At 28.7% G+C, this 22,282-nt stretch overlaps 1 protein-coding gene across 8 annotated transcripts in view; it reads right to left on the bottom strand.

Annotated features, from left to right (window-relative positions):
* Positions 1 to 22,282, bottom strand: part of Dcr-1 (Endoribonuclease Dcr-1) — a 174,067-nt gene that overhangs the window by 14,942 nt on the left and 136,843 nt on the right. For 2 of the 8 annotated variants that reach the window (XR_012757239.1, XR_012757240.1), the window contains exons 29-33: positions 21,025 to 21,245; positions 18,641 to 18,806; positions 16,333 to 16,408; positions 11,362 to 11,541; positions 3,260 to 3,363 (exon numbers count right to left, since the gene is read on the bottom strand). Coding sequence is in view for 4 of the 8 variants with exons in the window: in XM_075371895.1 (XP_075228010.1) it covers position 3,363; positions 11,362 to 11,541; positions 16,333 to 16,408; positions 18,641 to 18,806; positions 21,025 to 21,245 (644 nt within the window). In the remaining 4 variants the exon portion in view is untranslated. Of the gene's footprint in view, positions 1 to 3,249; positions 3,364 to 11,361; positions 11,542 to 16,332; positions 16,409 to 18,640; positions 18,807 to 21,024; positions 21,246 to 22,282 lie in introns of those variants that run through there. The other 6 variants (XR_012757241.1, XR_012757242.1, XM_075371895.1 and 3 more) reach the window with 5 other exon arrangements.

Below are 22,282 nucleotides of genomic sequence, written 5' to 3' on the forward strand. Positions count from 1 at the left end.
TAACATTCTTAAATAATTAAAATAAAACATTTGAGTCTCCTAATTCCAAAATTGGGCCATCTCCAAAAATTTGAGAAACTTGTTTTTTGTGTTCTTCCTCAGAAGTCAAATATGAATCTACTACAAACAAAATTTGCTCCAAAACCGGCATTTATAAACTAGTTATTGCATCTATAAAAATATGGTGGCATTTCAGAACCGACCATCTCCATTAGCTTGAATTTAAACTACTGGTCACCCAAACATTTATAACCTATACTAGCAGTTGGTGTCGTTCTCACCACGGTCGTGTGTATTTGGGCATGTATTATTTAATGATTTTCTGAATTTAAGTTCATGCTTTGAAGTAGTATTTAATAGTTTATAGTGTTCAATAAGTTTAGATTTTTATAAGTTAATTTTTAAAAGTTAGTTTACTTGAGTTAATTTTACGTACAGTTTCACTTGTGACAAATTTATTGCATTTTAACTTGTAATCACATGAAATTGTTTAAAGCATCTTTGTTATTTTATTAAAAAAAAAGATATTTATCTAATTCTGGTTAGTGGTGATAAAGCTAGAAAGAAAGGTAGGAATATAAAGAACTGGGAAAAAAGTTTCCAAATTGGAGCAATATTCTGCTTGCAGGGCTTGTAGAGCTTCCTAACTATGAACATAATATGAAAACATACAAATGTACTTCATTGAAAAAAGCTGAAAACAATTCATTTAATTTTTATTTTTATTAGTCAAGAGATAAATTGAAGTAGGATTCTTTACCATAAAATATGCAGTAACCAAAACGAGCTAGACAGTCTGATGGTATTAGAGAAGACAAAAATCTAAGTATAAAATATTCTATTAGTGTAAGACTCAAGATCTTATACCTCTGTGCCATCAAACTTTCTTACAATGCCTCAGTATTACCAAACAAAGAGTACAGGGTGTACTCAGCAGATTTAACAAGACTGGTTGTATCGGTCTGTCAAAAACTGTGGAGGTAATACGTCTGAGATTTTACAAACCCAAATTATAGCAATCAAATCTTTCATAAGAAGTTGAAACTTATTACTAGAGAAACAAAACTCTAGGAAGAGTTTATTTAAGTTCGGAGTTGAACATTAAAAAAATGTGGCAAATCTATCAGCAGCACATTACTGATGAAAACTAAAGTGTAAATGAAAGCTATTTTAGAAAACTTTTCAACACATGATTCAATATTGGATTTGGGTTACCCCCAAACAGTTGTTTGGTCTAAATATGTTTTTCCAGAAAAATATTAAATTAGAAAATGATGAGGATAAAAGGAACGGGCTCAAAACTACTACAAAGATCCATGTACAACAGTCTAAACAATTTTATAAGTGGTTATGAAAAAAGAACTATAAAGTTGTAATGTTTTCCTTTAATGTGCAGAAAAATCAAGCTGTTTCAAAACTGCCTGATAAGTGCCTATTATAAATGCCAATTACACCAATATTATTTAAGAGTTGTAATCGGTAGCTCAAAATGTCATCAAACCAAGGAAAACACATTAATTTATGAATGGAATAAGGTAAATTACACAAAAGGTTCAAATAAGGTTGCTTTAGCTATTTATAACGGTTTATATTTGTATGTATATTTTTCCTGCTACTTCTACAACAGTTCGATTAATGTAGATGTTTGTGGCAGACAAAATAAGAATTCAATTCTTATGGCAATGCTCTTCAAGTGATTTACTGATAAAGCTCCAGAACAGATTAAAGTAATACAGTTCATTTTTCCTGCGATTGGGGATTTTTATCTCCTTTCTGATCATGTTTTCACAAGGATTGAAAAAGATATAAAGAGTAGAAACAAAAATATATTTTCAGAACATGGGACTGTCATTTCAACGGCTGGTTTTGTTTATGACTGGAAACACTTTGCTGAAAAAATAGTCTGTAAACCAGGAATGTGATATTTTCAATTCAACCAAGCCAAAAAGTTCATCATTAACAAAAACAAAGCAGGAATTCCAATTATAAGAGGAGAAGTTGATTACAATGTCAATACCGAAGTAGCAATTCAATTTTCAAAAAGGAATAAGAAAATTTAAATTCTTCATTGAATATGGTATTAATTTTAATAAAACAAGGACATTCATTTTGAAAAACAATGTAACTTCTTAAAAATCTTGAATTTCTAGATTTTTAAACATTTTTTAAATATTCCACTAGTAAGTCTTGAGATTGTTGTTGAAGAAAAAAAAATGTTATGAATCTCAAGTTGAAAGATATTCATGAATTACTGTGAAAACATGGATCAGATTAGAAAGAAATGGAGTCGTCTTTTTTTTAAAGCTTGCTTTAATTATGAAAAGTAACACTGCTAATGGTACTGATGAATGTGAATTAGAAGAAAATGATTGTGCTTAGATTTTTAACAACTAATCAAATGTAAACTTTTTGCTAAAATTACTTTCTATTGTTCTTTTTTGCTTTTGTAGAAAAAGTGTTTTATCAATGATATTTCCATTTGTGTTGAAAATATTATCACAATGCATTGTAATATTAATAATATCAATACAGAAAATTTTCTTTATAATGCATTATAAAGAAAATCTTCTAAGATAAGATCAAACTCTTTTGTTAGTTTTATTATTAAATAATAACTAAATCAGTTCATTCCAAGCCAAATCTAAATTTTATTCCAAAACCGGCCACCTCCAAACAAAAATGTAAGACAAAAAAATCCTTTTATATTATCAAATTAAAAATTTTAATGAATATAAATTAATTACATTATCATGTAAGATTAATTGGTATAATGCTTTTTACATCTCCTGAAAATTTTTCTAAAATGGAGACGCCTGATTTTAGAATTAGATGACTCTCTTTAGCAATACTAATGAGTATTTCTGTATTTATAAATATATATTATAAGATAATAACATATATATATATATATATACAAGAAATTAATAATTATTAATATTTTATAATATTAATCAATACTTATTATTTCATATTACTAAAAAAAAGGCAATTTCACATAAGATTATGATTATTCTTTGGATAATCACAAATAAAATGATACAACTGAAATAATTTTTTATGCAATATCATTATATAGTAATTGTTACATAATTTTGCAGCACTTGGTTTTAAATAAATTAAAAGCAAAACTGACACATTCAATTATACAAACTAGAAAACTTAACAGTACTATGTAAAAAAAAAGCTCTAAAAGTCTTTGAAAAGTTATATTTACAAATCATTGAATGAAAAAAAAAAATAGTTTTATACCACATCAAACCTTTTTGTTCAGCATTATTTTTGTGAGTAGCAGTTTATCTGAAGACTTGTAAGGATTACTGGTAATTACTTGAACATATTACCCTGTTTTCTCAGGAACAAGTTCTGTAATTTAGTTAAGAAATTATATTAAAAATTAGTTTAAATATACTGAACATTTTTTTCAATGGTGAGTTTAAATATGGGAACCATTTTAGAAGAAACTGTTAAACAGAGCTAAGTAAATATAGAAAATTGTTTTTTTAAACTGTGTATTTTAAAAATACTATAAATGAACAAATAGATTCATAATTTTAATTAATAACAGGATGTAGAAAAGGATGTGAAGGAATGAAGAATCTCCATTGAGACTGTTGAAAATCTATACTGAAATTTAGAAAAGAAGTATCCTTTGCTTCATAACTCTACAAAGCAAAAGAGGTATAGAGACAAATACCAGGTGGGCCAAAGATTATTTCCTATGAAAAAAAATTTACAATTTTTTTATTACTGAAATATTATAATTTATTTTTTTTATGGATTAAACTTAAATAAAAAAAAGATTCATTTGGTAAAAATAAATCCTCCAAGAAAGAATAAAAATAGTCATATTTACTTGGAAAGTCAGAGAAGTGTTTCTAAAACACAATTAATATTTTGAAAGTTCTACAAATCTAGAAAATCACCTTCTGGTGCAACCATCTGCACAATGGTTTTGAAATCTGAACAGACTGGATCGGTGAGAGGCGCCAGAATGCAACCATCTGCACAATGGTTTTGAAATCTGAACAGACTGGATCGGTGAGAGGCGCCAGAACATCAGGAAGACATCTTCCAGAAATAATGAAAATATTGAGTCTATAAGGAACAGTTTATTGGAAGATGCCAAAATGTCAACACAGAAATATCCACTCAGTGGGGCATTCATTAATCAAACATTATTGTGCAGAATAATGCACAAAAATTTTAAAATGTTTCCTTAAAAAATCCAATTAGCCCATAAAATATACTCGAATGATTATGCATTACATCTGGAATACTGCTGCCAATCTATAAACATTGATGATTCCTTTTTGCCTAATTTGTGGATGAGTGACGAAACCTATTTCCATCTTAATAGCCGTGTTAACAAACAAAATGCTCGTTTTTGGGGAACTGACAATCCCCAAGTTGTACATGAACATCCTTTACAGCCAAAAAAAGTTACAGTGGAATTATCTTTCTCAACAAAGAATTGCAGCCACATCCTTTTGAAGAAAATGGTGTTTCAGTGACAGTGAATAGTGAGTGATAGATATCAGCAAATGCTTGAGAAATTTTTCATTTCGGATCTTGGAAATGACTTCAAAGAGGTCTGTTTCCAGTAAGATGGAGCCATAGCTTACACCGACAGAGCCACAATGAAGTTCCTTAGGTCAAAATTTGGAAATCAAATAATTTCAAGAAATTTAGATTTTTGTTGTCCTCTTGAAGTCACTGGATTTGACAGCTCTTGATTTTTTCTCTTTCTGAAAGAAAAAATTTATGTAAATAAGCCACAAAATTTAGAAAAGCTAAAAAACAACACTTGAGCCAAAACAGCAGCAATACTGGAAGAAACTTGGTTTTAATTACACAAAATGTGTTTAAAAGAAGCTTGGTTTGTGAATCCTTCAGAGGTCAGCATTTAAAACATATTATTTTCAAAATCTAATTCAGTAAATCATGTTTTAACTGAAATTAATTTAAAGATAAAAAAATTAGTTTTGAGTTAATTTGTAACGTTTTATTAAAAAAAATGGTGAGCAGTTACTTTTGGCCCACCTGTATAAAGGTGTGTTGTTTATGCTAGTGTGAAGTGATTATATATTAACTGATAGTTAAGATTGCAGGCAATTTAATAAACCATCAAAGAATTTTTTTTAACAAAAAGTTCTGCTCTGAAGTATAAAATATTCAATTTTAAAATAATCTCTAAAAGAGGTTACCAAAAACTGAAATTGCATTACCAAAAAAAGAAAGTAAAAACGGGTACATTTTCTGATAAATTTTCTTTAATTTCTACAGGTTTTCTTCAAATAAATTGAAATTCTTAATTACATACTAAAAGGAGCAAATTTTTTTTAATACTAACTATAAAAAAAATTCTGTTTCATAAAGGCAAGCTTTTTTTACATGATGAATATTTAGTAAGTAATATGAGGGTAATTTGGAAAGCAGCCTCCATTGTAGCACAGAGCTAATAGTGTTACTGGTGCCGCCATTGATACATCAGTGTACTCTCTGAATCAATACACTTCCAGCTGTGTTAGTGTGAGCTGCACACTTAAGTGTATTTGCTTGTTATAACCTAGAAACATAAGCACCGCAATAGAAAAACCTGTGAAATGCGAGGTGCATGTTGGCATAAGATTTCTTTGGGCACAAAATATTTCAGCAGCAGACATCCACTGTCAGTTGTGTATGGCCCAAACATTTTTAAAAATGGAAGGACAAACATTCATGAAAAAGAGAAGAGTGGTAGACCTACTGTTGTGAGTGATGATCTTGTCAGTAAAATTGACGAAAAAGTGCATGAAAATTGAAGATTCACACTCTCTGAATTTTCTGAACAATTCCTGCAAATTTCTCGTATGGTTTTGCAGGAGTTTGTCACTGATAAATTAGGCTATTGTAAGTTCTGTGCTTGGTGGGTTTCAAAAATGCTCAGAGATCTATCGAACCAAACAAATGGGCTCTGCTTTAGACTTTCTTTCACATTATGACACAGAAGGAGAAAATTTTTAGAAGAGAATTGTGACTGGAGATGAAACTTGGATGGCCTACATGAACACCAAAACAAAATAACAGTTGATGGCTTGGGCCCACATGAGTTTTCCATGAAAATCAAAGAAAGCTCACCAGACTTTTCAGTGAGAAAGGTTATGGCTAAGGTTTTTTAGGATGCCAACGAAGCAATTTTATGGAATATAATATGACGATTACTTCAGCGGTCTAGAAACTTAGGCGAGCCAATCAGAACAAACGTCGCAGTATGCTGTCATCCAGTGTTGTTTTTTTTTGCATTACACTCATCCTCATAATGCTTGAAGAACTCAAGAACTTCTGAATCAATGCCAATGGGGCATTTTTGATCATCTCCTTACAGCCCAGACTTGGCGCTGAGTAATTTTCATTTCTTCACTTGCATGAAGAATGTCGTACATTGCAGCACTTTTATGATGACAAACTTCAAAATGCTATGAAAGGTTGGCTAGGTATCCAGGAAGCTGATTTTATGAAGGTATCTGTAAATTAGTAAAACCACCAGAGAAATACTTGAATTTAAATGGTGACTATCTTGAAAAATAGTTACAAGCTGTAGTATTAAGTTGTATATAATAAAATATTTTTATCATGCAGGTTTTTTTATTTATAATCAAGTGGAGATTACTTTCCAAACCGCCCTCGTAAATAGTACTTGGCAAACTTTGTAGATAAAGTAATACACATTTCATAAGTGACATAATCATATGTTACTTAGTAATTAAAAAAATAATTCCAATTTCATTTTAGCAATCTATATTAAAATAAAAGAATGAAATTAATTACCCTTGTTGCTCAATAGCAGCTCGTTATTATTTATAATATTACAACTGCACTGTATGAATTTAACTATAATCCTTTTTTGTTGCTCAATTCTTTATAATTACTTTAATATATAAAAGTGTTTTTTAGATTTATAGGTTATTTTTTTTACAAATTAATTTCACAACCCACCGAAAGATGGACTCATCATTCAAGATAATGAGAAAATGCAGAGAAGAAGTAATAGGAACCTGAGGACCCATCTAGCTCTGGATAGTAATACCAGATAAAGGGCCTCTGCTTATGGCTAAAAGTGAGTAGTCTTCTTGGTAGAAGAGCAAGAAATTCTCAACATTTTAAAGAGTTAGTGAACCTATAAGATGGATGTCTGAATAAAATCTGGGGCTGAATCAGAGGCTTAAAGGTAATAACCCTACCAATGGTCTTACTCCACACAGCACCAGTAATGAGTCAAGAATTATTTAGTTAGTGGCAAGCTCCAAGAAGGAAATGAAATAGACTATGACTCTGAGACTTTGAAAACAAAAAAAAAAAAAACAATTTACCAGTGTACTAGCATAATTTACAGATGAAACTTAGAAGAGCAATCACAAATGATAAGAAAATAGCTACATGTAATATGAGAAATAAAAGTAACAAGGAGGAGGTAGAAAAGGAGTTACATGAGGCCAATATTAGTGAAACAAAGTTAAAAGGTACCAAAAGAATAGAAAATTATTTAATGATATATTCTGGTGTACAAAAAAATTCTTATTCTGAAGTGAATTCCCAATATGATAAAAAAATACAAACTTGTCAATAAACATACTAGTTTAAAAGCAGCTGAGGGAAATTACAGTACAAATATATACGCACCAGAAGCAACACAGAAGGAGGAAAATGAAAAGTTTTATGCTTATCTACCCTCTCTATGGTACAGAGGATTTCAATGGAATGGCTGGAAATTAATGGAGAGTAAAATCTATCAGTGTATATGGAGAACCTGCAGTAAATGACACTGTAATAATATTAATTACCTGTGTTTTCTTAAACAACTTTAAGAAAAATGTTAACTTGTTTTTTTGAAACAAAAAGGAACATTAATCAGTATACTTGGGAAGTCAGATGGCAGGGATCACTAATAGATTATATTTCTGTAAATCATAAATGAGACATAACATTAATTGATTCAAATGTCTACAGAGGATCTGAGACGAGTACTGACAATTACCTGGTAATATCTAAAAATCAAATTTATGCAAGATTGTACTGGCTATCTGGCAACATAATACAAAAAGAGAAAGATTTAATCTAAATAGTGAATATGTTAGAGGAAGCTGATGTGAAACATTTATATCAGAAAAAGTTGAATGATTATTTAGAGAAGATTGTTACTAGTGACACTTAAAGAACAAGCATGGCATAATATAAGCAGCAAGATAGCATATAAAGCAACAGATGATGCCTTACGAAAGAGGATTGAGATAGGAGAAAAAGAGGACTAAAAGGTTGGTATGATGAGTTGGACAAAATAATTATGAGGAAAAGAACTTACTCCATTTATTTGCAAAAATACTGATAAGGAAAAATACAGAGTGCGTTAAAGGAATACAAATCAACCGCCTATCAGTGATTATCAGTATTAAATAAAAATAATTTTTAAAAATTTACAAATTTTCTAAGTGTACTAACTTCACTGATTCAATTAACCATTTTGGAAATTAAAAAAATAATTCTCAAAATATGAATTAATGAGGACACATTATGTTACTTTAACTATGATTATACCATTGTTACTATGATTATGAACTATTTCAAAATGTATTAACTGCTAAATTCCTTTGAATTTAGCAGTTGCTTTTTTTTTTCATTCAGTTACTTTACATATCATTACATCCTAAATTTTCTTGATAACAGTGATTACAACATACATAAAAATAATCATTAAAAATTGCAAGATATATCTAGTTCCAACATCAGCCAGAAATTTGTAATAATAAAACATTAACAACAATTTGCAACAACAATTTAAAATAGATAAATACTGAATCTGATGACAGTGAAAGAAGGCAAATAAATCTTATCAAACATGGCAGCAATTCCTTGGTATGTAATAGCAATTGAAAATAATGAAAAATTCAAGCCTTAACAACCAATATTAACCTAATATTTTTGACCCTGAGTCATCTTAAGAAGTATCCCTTTAATACAGCTAGTTAAAACAAATAAAATTATTATTATTAAAAAAAATAATACCAAATTATTTCAATTAACATTATTATTTATCCAATGATTGGGTTTCTTATCACAGTTATTTTTGAACAAAGTTAAAACACATTTGAACACCATTCTTTCTTGTCTAGAAAATTATACGAGAATATACTGGCAGCTGAATCAATATGCAAAGAACTTTGTTCTCAATCATAATAATGAAAAAAATAATTCAAAGATTATTCCAAGAATAGCTTTCTGCAGATTTTTAATTGATTTTTATACTGAATGTACTCTGAACAATACTACAATAAATTTTCTTTAATATTTTATATTAGAAGGAAAAAAATCCAAGCGATTTAAAAATTAAAAATAAATAAATACTTTTTTCATTTCAGATAAAAATACAACTCGGTATAAAATAACTGGTAAAATTTTATTAGATAAATTTTTAATATTTTCACTTGATAAGTAAATTACAATAGGTGATTTAAAGAAAAAATAATAAAACAAAACAGATAAAAGTGTTATAAAAATGACTTAATACAGATAGATCAACATTTTTACAACCTAATACTGCAGCTAGCCATCAATTTGACAGTGCTGACATTACATATACTGTACAATGTTTAGTGTTTATTACATTTAGGTTATGTTTATGATTATATCTATTAATAGGATATTTTTCCAGATGTCTTACAATTTTAATATTGATACACACATTTTAAATATATTTATTAACATAGAAAGAAATTTTTTTTGTTTTTCCAAGGTGAATGAATAAAGGGTTACCCACCCAAACACAAAAATTAATAAAAAAAAATTTCAGCAATAAATAATTTTCATAAAATTACATTAAACTTCACAATTTCAGTTTACCAATAACCAAATTATACTAACAAAATAATAATAATAATAATAATAATAATAATAATAATAACTAAATGTCTAAATAAAATTATTTTTTTTTCATTTCATGAAAATTATAATGCACAAAAGGTTTTAATACTATTTGAAAAAAAAGTAATATTTATCTTCAGCATTTGAATATGTTTATAGACATTAAATTTTAAAACTTGTTCTAGAAATAAAACTAATATAATTAGTAGAATTATTTATAATTATAAATATAATTCTCTGTAGAATTATAATATAATTCTACAGAGTATGGTTATACAGTCAAATTGATGGCTTCTTGGAATATTAAGTATAACAACCTCAATAAGCTCTTAATTTTAAAGAATTATTTCCTGAAATCTTTATACATTTCTTATTTTATAAATCAATGAAAACTCAGCATAAAATCTCTTAAATGTTATATAAACAAACAGGAGGAATCTGAAAACTGTAGAACCTACATTTAGACTCCACCTTCTAGCATTAACTTGCACAATAAAAATATATAAATAATCACTAAAACAGAAGTACACTTTAAATATTTATCAAAACTACAGGTATAAATCCTTAAACTAAGACGCTGCAAGTAGGATTTGAACACAGATTACCTAAAATTATTTCATTGGAAATGGTTTATTGAATTTTACATTCAATGACATCTTTTTACACATTCACTGATTTTCTTTATTACACAACCTGTATCCATTAACATGTCTTAAAAAAAAAAGAAAATATTTCAACTTCTAATTATTTTATGTCTACAAAATATACATAGAAAATAACATATTATTTTATAACATTCTATTTTATGTTGCAAAAAAATTCAAAAAATAAAAGACAGATAAAATTGTTACAACCAAGAATCTTAGAGACCAATTTGATATTTATAAAAAAAATAAACATATTTATGCTTTGAGTGTGTGGTGTGCATAGTCACATGTATCATGCATACGATATGCTCACTATGCACAGATATGTGATCAGCAGTAACATCAAAATACAGATGTTACTGATAATAATAATAGTAATAATAATAATAGCAGTCAATATATCTGTGCTAAAATTGAACATAACTTAGTTCAAATATAAACTAAAATTATTATTTTGATAATACTACATAAAATGAAATGGAAGAATGATAAATTACTAACTGCTGTTTAAAAAAAGAAATATTTACCATCAAAAGAAAAACACATTTTTCATATAATTAAAAAGATACTATTACAATAATTATTCCTAATAAATAAATGCATACTTACATTATTTAACTTTATGTTTAATGCATATGCATACACATATAAAATAACTTATTCTACAATAAATACCTTGAATTATAATATATTATTACATCGTAAGCTAAAATAGATGTAATAAATAATAATAGTAATGATAATAACAATAATAATCAGAAGAAAGACAGATTGCACATTGTTTCTTAACAATTACTTTAAAACTAGAAATAAATCCTACCAACGCTGGGAAGAAAATTTTTTGGCAAGAAGTCCACGTTTTTTCAGTTGTTTTAGAGCACATTTTGCTGCAGTACACTTTGCAATACGATAATTTCTTCCGATACCTTTAAAAGCACCTTTACCAAATACTTCTACTGTAACTCGTACACGTCTTCCATCAGCTAATTTTTCAGGTTTACTGAAAGATTGAATAAAGAAAAATATTAAAATAACTGCATCACTTTTTTAAATTCTACCACACATTAGCTTTAATCTTAATTTTTAAATTATAAACAAAAAGGGTCTAATCTAAAATATATAATACAGACTGATGTAGATGATTACTTAAATCAAGAGCATAAATAAATCATGTTGATTTTTTAACTAACTTTTGTTTGTTTTCTAATAGGTACATTTTCATGCATATTTTCTTTTACACATTCTTTTTAATCTGTGGGCTCGGTTTTTATTTTAAATAAAGAAAAGTTATACTTCAAGAATTAAGTTAGTACAATGATAAATGAACAATAATAAACAATTATAATTAAGAAAAAAATGTTATTACAGAAAAAACGTAAAAAAAAATAATACATTTAAAAGATACAATACTCATAAAAATTTTAGTAATTGTTATGGTTAAAAACAAATAATAATTAAAATACAGATGCTGAAATAATAAAAAATGACGATTTTCTAATGCTACTCACGTGTTTCTTTGAAACACGCTTTGCATAGCAATGGATTATTTGGACATTGAGCACAAAAAGTTGGAATTTTTAGCTTTTGCGTAACTTTCTTTTTTGGCATTACTGTATCAAATCTTACAATTTTTCCTTACATGTCTTTGTTTTATCCAGCACCCAAAAATTCTTCAGTTTCCATTACAATATGTTGCGATTTTATCTTTGGTACTTCTACCACTGGTTTTCTTCCAATATTTCAAGATCATAAACAAGTTTTTCCTTAAAAGATGTGCTAGACATATGTTTATTAGTTCCTTGGATGTCTTTATAGATTAGTCAAGCATTAATTAATTATTGCAGTGCTAAGAAGAAGGTCTTCAGTAACTTTGTGGTACCTCCTGATACTTTTTTTACCGCAGAATTATATGAAGTCATCAGATATGCAATGTCAATCAATGCCCATTTTCATTTTATTGTATTCACTTACTACCAAAGGTTTTAATACATTCTGGTTAGGTCTGCTTTTTGAAGCAACAAAGTATGCTTTGTAGAAATCATGAACACCTCCTACTTGTCCAACCACTTTGAGACAATGATTCCAACTTCATTTTCAAGTGCAACCATTTCACCTTCTTGTATTTTTTTTGAAAAGGTCTGCTGGAAGTCTCTTTCTGTTTATGCAGATTGTTCGGACCAAATGAGGCTTGTTTTTGGAACATTATTGTGGCCAGTTCCAGTGATGTGTAATAATTGTTTGTAAACAAAGAGTAGTTTCAGAGTTAGTATAATCTTTCATCAGCTCTAACACAACTGATGTTGCAAGCAAGGTCCCACTTACTGTTTGTATCTCTTTACCCTTATAAATGTTCACAGTATACTGAAATGAAACAACTAGCTAGTGCTAGTTGTTTCATTTGGAATCCAAATTCATTTGGAATGCTAGTTGTTGATAGGGAATCTTGGAGAGCTGCATCAAACCAGTCAAATGACAGAAGACAAAAAAAAGTAGCATTATAGTAGCATTTTAAAAGCTTCTAATCTTTTCTTCTTAGGTACTCTGATCGTCTGAGTTTCACTTCCATACTTCCATATAAAGCTATCCAAAGATAACTTATAAAAATTTTTTCCTGATGTTTAAATTAATTTTTGATGTAAGCAAATTATATTTCTGACTGAAAGCTTGTTTCCCCTGTGCTATTCGGCATTTTATATCGCTCCTGCTTCATCCATCTTTAGTGATTCTACTTCTCAAATAACATAATTCTTCTATTTCCATAATCTTTGCTCTACCTATTTTTATATTCAATTATTCATCTACATTATTTCTACTAAATTTCATTACTTTTGTTTTGTTCTTGTTTATTTTCATGTGGTAGTTCTTGCGAAGAACTTCATCCATGCCATTCATTGTTTCTTCTAAATCTTTTTTATTCTCGGCTAGAATTACTATATCATCAGCAAATCGTAGCATCTTTATCTTTTCACCTTGAACTGTTACTCTGAATCTAAACTGTTCTTTAACATCACTAACTGCTAGTTCTATGTAAAGATTAAAAAGTAATGGAAATAGGAAACATCAAAGTCAGACTCCCTTTTTTATTACAGCTTCTTTTTTATGTTCCTTGATTATTACTGTTGCCATTTGGTTCCTGTAAATGTTGCAATTGTTCTTCTATTTCTATACTTGGACCCTAATTTTTTTTAAATGCTGAAAATTTTATTCCAGTCTACATTATTAAATGCCTTTTCTAAGTCTATAAATGCCATTATGTTGGTTTGTTTTTCTTTAATCTTCCTTCTACTATTAATCTGAATGCTAAAATTGCTTCCCTTGTCCCTATACTTTTCCTGAAACCAGATTGGTCTTCTTTTAACACTTCTTCCACACTCCTCTCAATTTCTCTATACAGAATTCTAGTTAAGATTTTTGAAGCACGAGTAGTTAAGCTAATTGTTCTGTATGCTTCACATTTATTTGCTCCTGCTTTCTTTGGTATCATGACAATAACACTATTTTTTAAGTCTGATGGAACTTCCCCTTTTTCGTAAATATTAGACACCAGTTTGTATAATCTACCTATTGCTTCTTCACATACACTGCGCAATAATTCTGCAGGTATCCCGTCTATCCCAGGAGCCTTTCTACCATTCAAATCTTTTAATGCTCAATTAAATTCAGATCTGATTATTGTATCGCCCTTTTCATCTTCTTTGACTTCCTCTAAAACACCAGTTTCTAGTTCATTTTCTCTGTATCCATTTCAATATATTCCATCAACCTTTTCTTTCATGTTATAAATCGATGTACCATATTTAGGCTTAGGTTTTGATTTTATCCTTACTACAATGATTCTATTGCTAGTAGAATGTTTTTGTTTTAATTTTCTGGTGACCTCATCCTTAGTAGTCCCCACCCGGAGATCTGAATGGGGGACTAGTTTACCTCTGGAATATTTTACCAAGGAAGGTGCCTCCATCTTTTTTACATGAAAATGCAGACAGCTATATTTTCTTGGAAAAAAAAACAGCTGTAGTTTTCCATTGCTTTCAGCTGCGCAGTACTCAGAAGACTGAGTAATGATATGGCCATTTAAGTCCTTCTGACCTACGCCCTTCACAACTATTTAAGAGCTACTGCCCTCTTTCAGGAATCATTCCTTAGTCTGGCTCTCAACAGATACCTCTCCGATATGGTTGCACCTTCGGTCCAGCTCTTCTGTATCATTGAGCACTCCAGCCCCCTGACCATCAGCATGGTCTCATGATTCACAGAAGGAGTAAAATTTTTACCTTTTGAAATTTTTACAAAATATAAACAAACTAAAGATGAACTTAATAAGATGAAGTACATAAAAGACTACATTATAAAGTAAAAATGTAATGTTTAAAAAACAATCACAAAATTTTCATCATCTATTTAACTTAAAGCAGTATAACATTTTATACAAAAATCTTTTTTTTGGACTAAGTTATTCTTATCCTGTTTTATTTTATTACTAAGAAAAAAGATTTTTAAGACAGTTTTTCATGTACTGTGAAAAGATCTGGTTTCTTGATTTAACAAAATTCTTATTTTTCAATTAAATAAAAATATATAACACATAAAAAAACCACAAGCAAATAAGAATGATACACTAAAGAAAGAATAACAGTGATCTTTAATAAGTTATTAAAAATTCAAAATGAAGTTTAATTTGATAATGTAAAAAACTCAACTATCTCAATTTTGATCCCTTTTTATTATTTTAAATATTATAAAACTTCATTTTAACAAAGAACAGCTCCAGAGATAGAAGAGCTATTTTTTAAGTAAAGTCTGTTTTTAGTAAAGTTATTGTCAATAACGTTTGTTTTTGTTTATGTCCATGTCATAGAAATCAGCTGCCTGTGAAGACAACCAGTCTTAACTGTTTTGTTTTCACTTCTTCATCAGTGTTAAACCACTGATTACGGAGAAACTCCTTCAGGTAGCCGAACAATATGGTCCAAAAGTTCATCCCCTTCTTCACTATATCTGATAAAAATGTGTGTTATATCTGGTAAAAATGACTAGGCATTCTCCTTTTCTTGTTATTCAGAATGTAGCCTGGGAACCCATTGCTAGCACAGTTTTTTGAACTGCAAGAGTTCAGAAATAATTTTGTGTAGCACTGACCTTGAAATTTGTGAGAATATCACAGTGATACAGTAGAAATCATAAATTGCCGGTCTTCACAAATTTTTGCATCAACTTTGCACAGCAAATCATCTGAGATTATAGGCCGGCCCGATTGCAGTTCATCATGGACATTGCCCTTAAACATTCTTACCCATTTACGCACTTTGCTGTCAATCATTGAATGAGGCCTGTAAACCTTACATATTTGGTGATGAATGTCTGCTGCTGACAAAAAAATATCCAGTGCTGTTCCTTGCAGTCAAAAATCGAATCACAAATTGTATCACAATCAGTGAGCCACTCAATTATTTGAAACATTTCAACTTCATAATATAAATCATACACAGTGGCGCTGTGACTGCATTTGTGCAAGGAATGCCAGGAGCTGGGGCATATGTGCATTTCAATAAAATTTACATAGCTACAGGACTTTACTTAAACAAAATGGCCTTGTATTTCAAAAGTTAAGATTCGTCTAATAAAACCAAGTTATCTAAAAATACTGTTTTTTTTTTTTTTTATAGGAGTTTTTAAATGACAAATCTGCATTAAAAATATTAGTAACAGGAATTTATAACTAATTATTACTTTCTAGATCTTGGATACTGAAAAGATAATATCACTTGTATGATCATTCAAAAATACTTACCCAAATTTGGCAGTTTCAGGTTCAAGTTCTAGCAGTTCTCTAATAGGAGACTTGGGTACATTTGTGCTAAATAATTCTAAAAAAAAAAAACACATCAAATTAAATTATAAGATAAAACCAATATTAAAAAGCCAACAGTGTTGCATGACTTTTCTGGTGAAACCAAGCAAGTTATGCTTTGGCTGCTGAGGACTTTGCCCTTGACAGACTAGTGTTTAGGAGGAAAATTAAATAAAACATTGAAGAATGCAAGTAAAGAATTATGTAAAAATAATTATTTGATTCTTTTAGTAAATTTTTGAGAACACCCTTGGTGACCAATGGGTGTAGGGGTGAGTATGGTGATCCATACTCAGAGGTCATTGAATAAAATTTCATAAAAATCATTTAATCCAATCTGGAATATATCAAGCAAAATAATAACTAACAAAAGCAAAAGAATAATATTATCCCTCACCACTGAATGAAATTTTCCTAATACATAACCAAAGTAACTTACTTATTGTAATGGGATTTTCAAATATTACAAAAATGTGATTTTTGAATGTGAACGTTAAGAGTTTTTCATATCAAAAAGAAAGGTTTTTTGCATCCACTTTTGTAGGGGGTTTGAATAAGATCAAAGTCAACAGAAAGTATCTTAGATAATAAGGAGTATTAAATTATATAGAAAAATTAATCTATCCTTTGAGTAAAATTATGAGATTCAGGAACCACAAGGTCCCATTAAACGTAATAAAGGACTAACTACAACCAAATTAAATGTTATCAATACCCCATAAACAGAAATCATCATGCCAAATTTCAGTCAGAAGATATAAAGTTAAAAACAGGTCATACACACCAACAAACATTCTTATGGAATTTTTCAGCTCTAAAATTGTATTTTTGGTTCATCAAACTGCCAAGACCTGTAAAAAACCTGACATGCAAAATTTGACCCAATTCACATACCTTCCTTTATATAGCATACCTATTTTGCTGGAGAAGTAAAAATTATTATTGTTGATTAATAATTAACAATGAATGTAACTCCCTAACTTACTTGAAGCAGCATACTTAATGCTTAGTTTCATGACAGAAGTGGGTATATTCAATTCACATCTATGAATTACCTGTTCAAATATTTCTTGTGGTTATGGTATATCAATATTTGTGTAGCAGCTGAGATAGCATCAATTACAGCTGCTTTTTCTGAGAGTAATTAAGTTCATTATGTAACCAGTCATATTTGTAGAGTTGGGTACTAATAAAATTCAGCTCACTGAAGAAGCTGCATTAAATTACTTGACCGTCCCAAGATTCCTGGCATAGGTTACTAGTTGCTCTCAAGAATTTCTATACAATTTTTTGAGAATATCTCATTTTTCATTGTAGTTACTGAATTTAACAGGTTTCAAATACCTGTTATACAATGATTTTTAATGGGTACATAATTAACTTACTCTCAGAAAAAGCAGCTGTAATTGGTGTTATCTCAGCTGCTACACATGTATAGATATACCACAACCACAAGAAATATTTAACAAGTAACATGTATGTGCAAATTGAATATGCCCACTTCTGTTATGAAAGTAAGCATTAAGTATGCTGCTTCAAATGGGTTAGGAAGTTACATTCATTGTTAATTATGGAATAATCAGCCCAACCTAGTACTCCTTTATAGAGATTATTTTAGTAATAAAATCCATATTTCAAAACATATATGTATTTTAATAATTCATACTGAAAAAAGGTTGTCTACTAGAGGCAAGTTGTTAATTCGAATTATTAAAAGTAATTTAATGTATAGGTAATCTGCAAACCAATGCAACCAAAACTTACCATACCGATAGGCAGTTATCTGTTATCAGTGAACCCTATACACATCTCATCATACAGTGTATAAATAATCTCAGCAACCAGATCTCACCAGTTCCCGGTAGACCATTTTAGGTCCTAGAAAATTAGCCTTACAGAATGGATGAAAGGGAATTGCATAGGGAGATTGATTCAACATGCCTCAATATCAAACAGTCTCCTTGCATTTCACAAAGATCAATCATCAAGAAGATTGAACCACATCATCATTGAAGATTCTACCATTCATTTATTCAGTAATTATCAATACCAGCCACATTAAATATATAATTATTATTTTGAAAGAAAAATCAACGGCAATGGACAGAAGTTCAGGCCCTGCAGTTTAAAAATTAACTGTGGTTAATAACATCCATCCTAAAACACTTGGATTCCATTTAAATTAGGTAACTTATAAAGAAAAATATTTTTAATCATTAAAATAAAAGGCAAAGTAACATTTTTTTACCTATTTCATTCTTCATCATGTGGTGATAAACAAGCCATACAGCATCTAATGACATTTTACTATCCAAAAAAATTGCTCCAGCAACTGACTCAAACACATCTCCGAGTGCTTTTGGTACTTCGACGTCTTCAGCTTCTTCACATTCATCTTCACCAATCAGATAAAACTATAACAAAATACAACATAAATGTATCCGTAAACAATTGTAGTTAAAAAAATAAAAATAAAGAATGAAATGGATTTTTCTGATAATTCATAGTGTATACTCTACATACTATAATAAAAAAATAAACAAATAACTTACAATTTATTTTACCTAACAGTACCATTATTTTTTTAAAGTAAATTATAATTAATTGAATTTTTCATGTTTTCTAGAAATTAAATGTTCTGTTTACACAATTTTTTTGAGTAACACTGTTACCACTAATCTAAAAAGAAACAGTGAAATAATTTAACTTTTTTGTATTTTAATTTATTTTATAAATTAAATTTATAAAATGATCTTATTTAATCATTTTCTTTCTGTAAATTTTATAATTTCAATTATTACTTTACATAAAGTAAAAAATTGAAAAATTTAAAACTATCAACATAAAAAAAACTGTTAAAATATTAATCAAAATTTGTTGACATGATTTGACACCTTTTATTCTAAATAAATTCCATACAAAAGATTAATTATTTTTAGATTACAAGAAATAACCTAATTCAAGATTTTATTGGTACTTTCTAATAAAAAAGTAGTGTTCGTTTATTAAATTGTTTTAGTGTTATCAGATAAATTCATATCACATATTATGGTGTAACGTGTGACTATATGCTAAGATCTATTTGCAACTACACATTTTTATTTATTATCTTCTTTTTTTTAGCTAAAATGAACTTTTTCAATTAATTAAGCAGTTATCTACAATTTCAGTCCAGCTGATAGAAAGACAAGTGTTGCTATTAATAAGAGAAAATTTTAAATCCTGAAACACAAAAATGCAGATATCTTAAGCAAGAATGTTTGAATTTCAGTCATGCGGATTAAAATTTTGCAGCTTCATACTGATTCATTGAGATAGTTTCAAAATGTTCTGGCATATAACTACTTCACAAAAACTGCATTGTACATTAAAAAAGTTTTACATTATACTTTCTTAAACCTATTTACTTTACAGCTTTACACTTTTGCTAACATTCATACAATTTTTGGAAACATTCCTAGACACATTCATAGAAACTTGCGTCATCATAAGGCATTAATATCATCATTCTCTCACTTTGTTTTTTTCAAATACAAGCAAGGAACAAATAAAACATAGCTGATGACAATTTAGAATATGGTGGGTGTTCATGCAAATGTTATTTGGTTTCATATATGCAGAAAACATTTATGGTACAGTATACTGACAAACACAATGAATTAACAGATTATTGTCAAGAATAATGCGTAATTTCCCATTGATATCCCACTTCCGATGCTATTTCCTCAACACAATTTCCTCTTACCACTTCATATATTTTCAATGTTTTCTATATTGGGAGGGAGGGGATTAGATGGGTGTATTCAACTTCATCATTAACACTTAACAAAGGACATGACTCAACAGGCCGCATGTCACTCATAAATTTTTGTTTTTTAATGCCTTTACAATTATAATATGTCTTTTCAATTATTAATGGCTTGTTACAATTATTTTTTAAGAAAACAAATTTAACATCAGTTCTTCCACTTTAATGACAAATATTTGAACTGTGACAATGTCAAATTCATATTGTTATGTGTATAGTGTGTTATGCAGTTACATAATTATATTAAACATTTTATGCCTGAAACTAATTGACTTTGACTATGCCTAAAGTCATACTCATTGAAAGTAGACCTATTGAAAAAAAATCAGTGGACTATAAAAGTAACCAGCCAAAATTAAATTTTGTTATTTGGGGTGCATTGCAGCCAACCATAACAGAAAGAAAAAACTAAAACAGCAGCACAATAAGGAGAAATAATTGCCCTTGTATAAATGAAATTTAAAAATAAAATAGCAACACCAAACAAGAAAACAATGAGTACTTTGAATTTTAGAACACAAATGAATAACTATTATTAGAATTGAAAGAAAGATAAAAGGTAAACTATTTATTAAATGAAATCATATAATATGGGGTATTAATGTAATTATATTCAGTGCCGAAAGCTACCTGCTCAAATCAATAAAGAATTTATTCTGATGTAAATCAATCTAAAGTTTAGAAGAAAAAAAATCACAAAATCAGTTTCCTTGCATAACTTAACCAAAAATTTGACCAATTTTTCTTGTCATTAAATCAAAACATAAGCATCTCACTTTTAAAAATACAATTCCAAAAGTAAAAAATAAAATAAAATTATTTACCTCTTCACTAATAACATGATTATTCTCCTCTTGAATTCTAACGAATCTTTCAACAACTTCAGCTAGACCAGGTGATAAATGTCTAAAGAATTTATGGAACCCATGACGTACAGCAAGTGATGCAAATATCGTATTATTAACTAGAGCCGAACGTAAATCAGTCAATGCCCCAGGACAATGCTGTCGTTTGTCTTCATACAGGTGCCTTGTGATGAGGTAGTCTATAAGAACAAAATATTAACAATTAAAGGGCAATTAAAATAATTTTTTAAAAATATTATTACAATATTTTTTTAATTTCATTTCAAATTAACTTTACATTATCATTCATTAATGAAATAGTTTTCTGTCAAATTTCACACAGATCAATAAATAACGGCAAGTTTTAACCTAAAAGATAACATTAGGATAACTGATTAAGATAAATAATAAGAATTATATTATCTCTGCCTGTCTACAAAAGTATTTTTGAAGCTGGCAAATCAAATTTTTTTATAGTCAAAAATCAATTGTATTTTAAAACCTTAAAACACAATTATTAGACTTAATTTGGACTTAAACATTAATCTTTATACATAACATGAAAGAATCTGAAAATTTAAATTACTGAAAATTTAAAGATTTCCCTATTTTTAAACACAGAGCCAATTTCCATCAATTTAAGCATTTTATTTTTATCCACCTATTTGTTGTACTAGTTATGAGATTAAATATTAAAAAATAAATCCTCTAAACGTATAAAATATGATTCACTGTCTCAGTTGCAATCTAATGAAAAACCTAAATAGCAATGAAGGAAAAGTAGTAAGTGAAACAGTAAAGTAATCAGAAAACAGTTGTTTATGGGCAGAAAATGAAGATATTTAAAAAATTTCATTCAAATTTCTGATCAGAGAAGGTTTGCTGCCTGATGCAGATAATAACAAACTGAATGCAAGCCTAAATTTGTATGAGTCTATCCAAAAAAATATTTTACTTTTTTAAGTTCATATTACGTAAAAAAAAATTGAACATAGCACATACATGATGTGTGGTCTGCCTTTCATAATAACACGGCTGGATAAATAGATAGCCTACAGTGCTCAAATTGAAATCTATGAGCAGTTGACATTTTGGTTAAACTATTTTATTTCGCAATATTTTTATGGTATAATTATTTACTGTTGAACCAATAAGTTACTTAAAAAAAATTGAACAATTTTGTATACTTAACCATTAAATTATTTATGTAGCTATGCTTATAGTTACATAACAATTT

Source organism: Lycorma delicatula, chromosome 7 (assembly GCF_047948215.1).
Source record: "Lycorma delicatula isolate Av1 chromosome 7, ASM4794821v1, whole genome shotgun sequence".
Classification (NCBI taxonomy): Eukaryota; Metazoa; Arthropoda; class Insecta; order Hemiptera; family Fulgoridae; genus Lycorma; species Lycorma delicatula.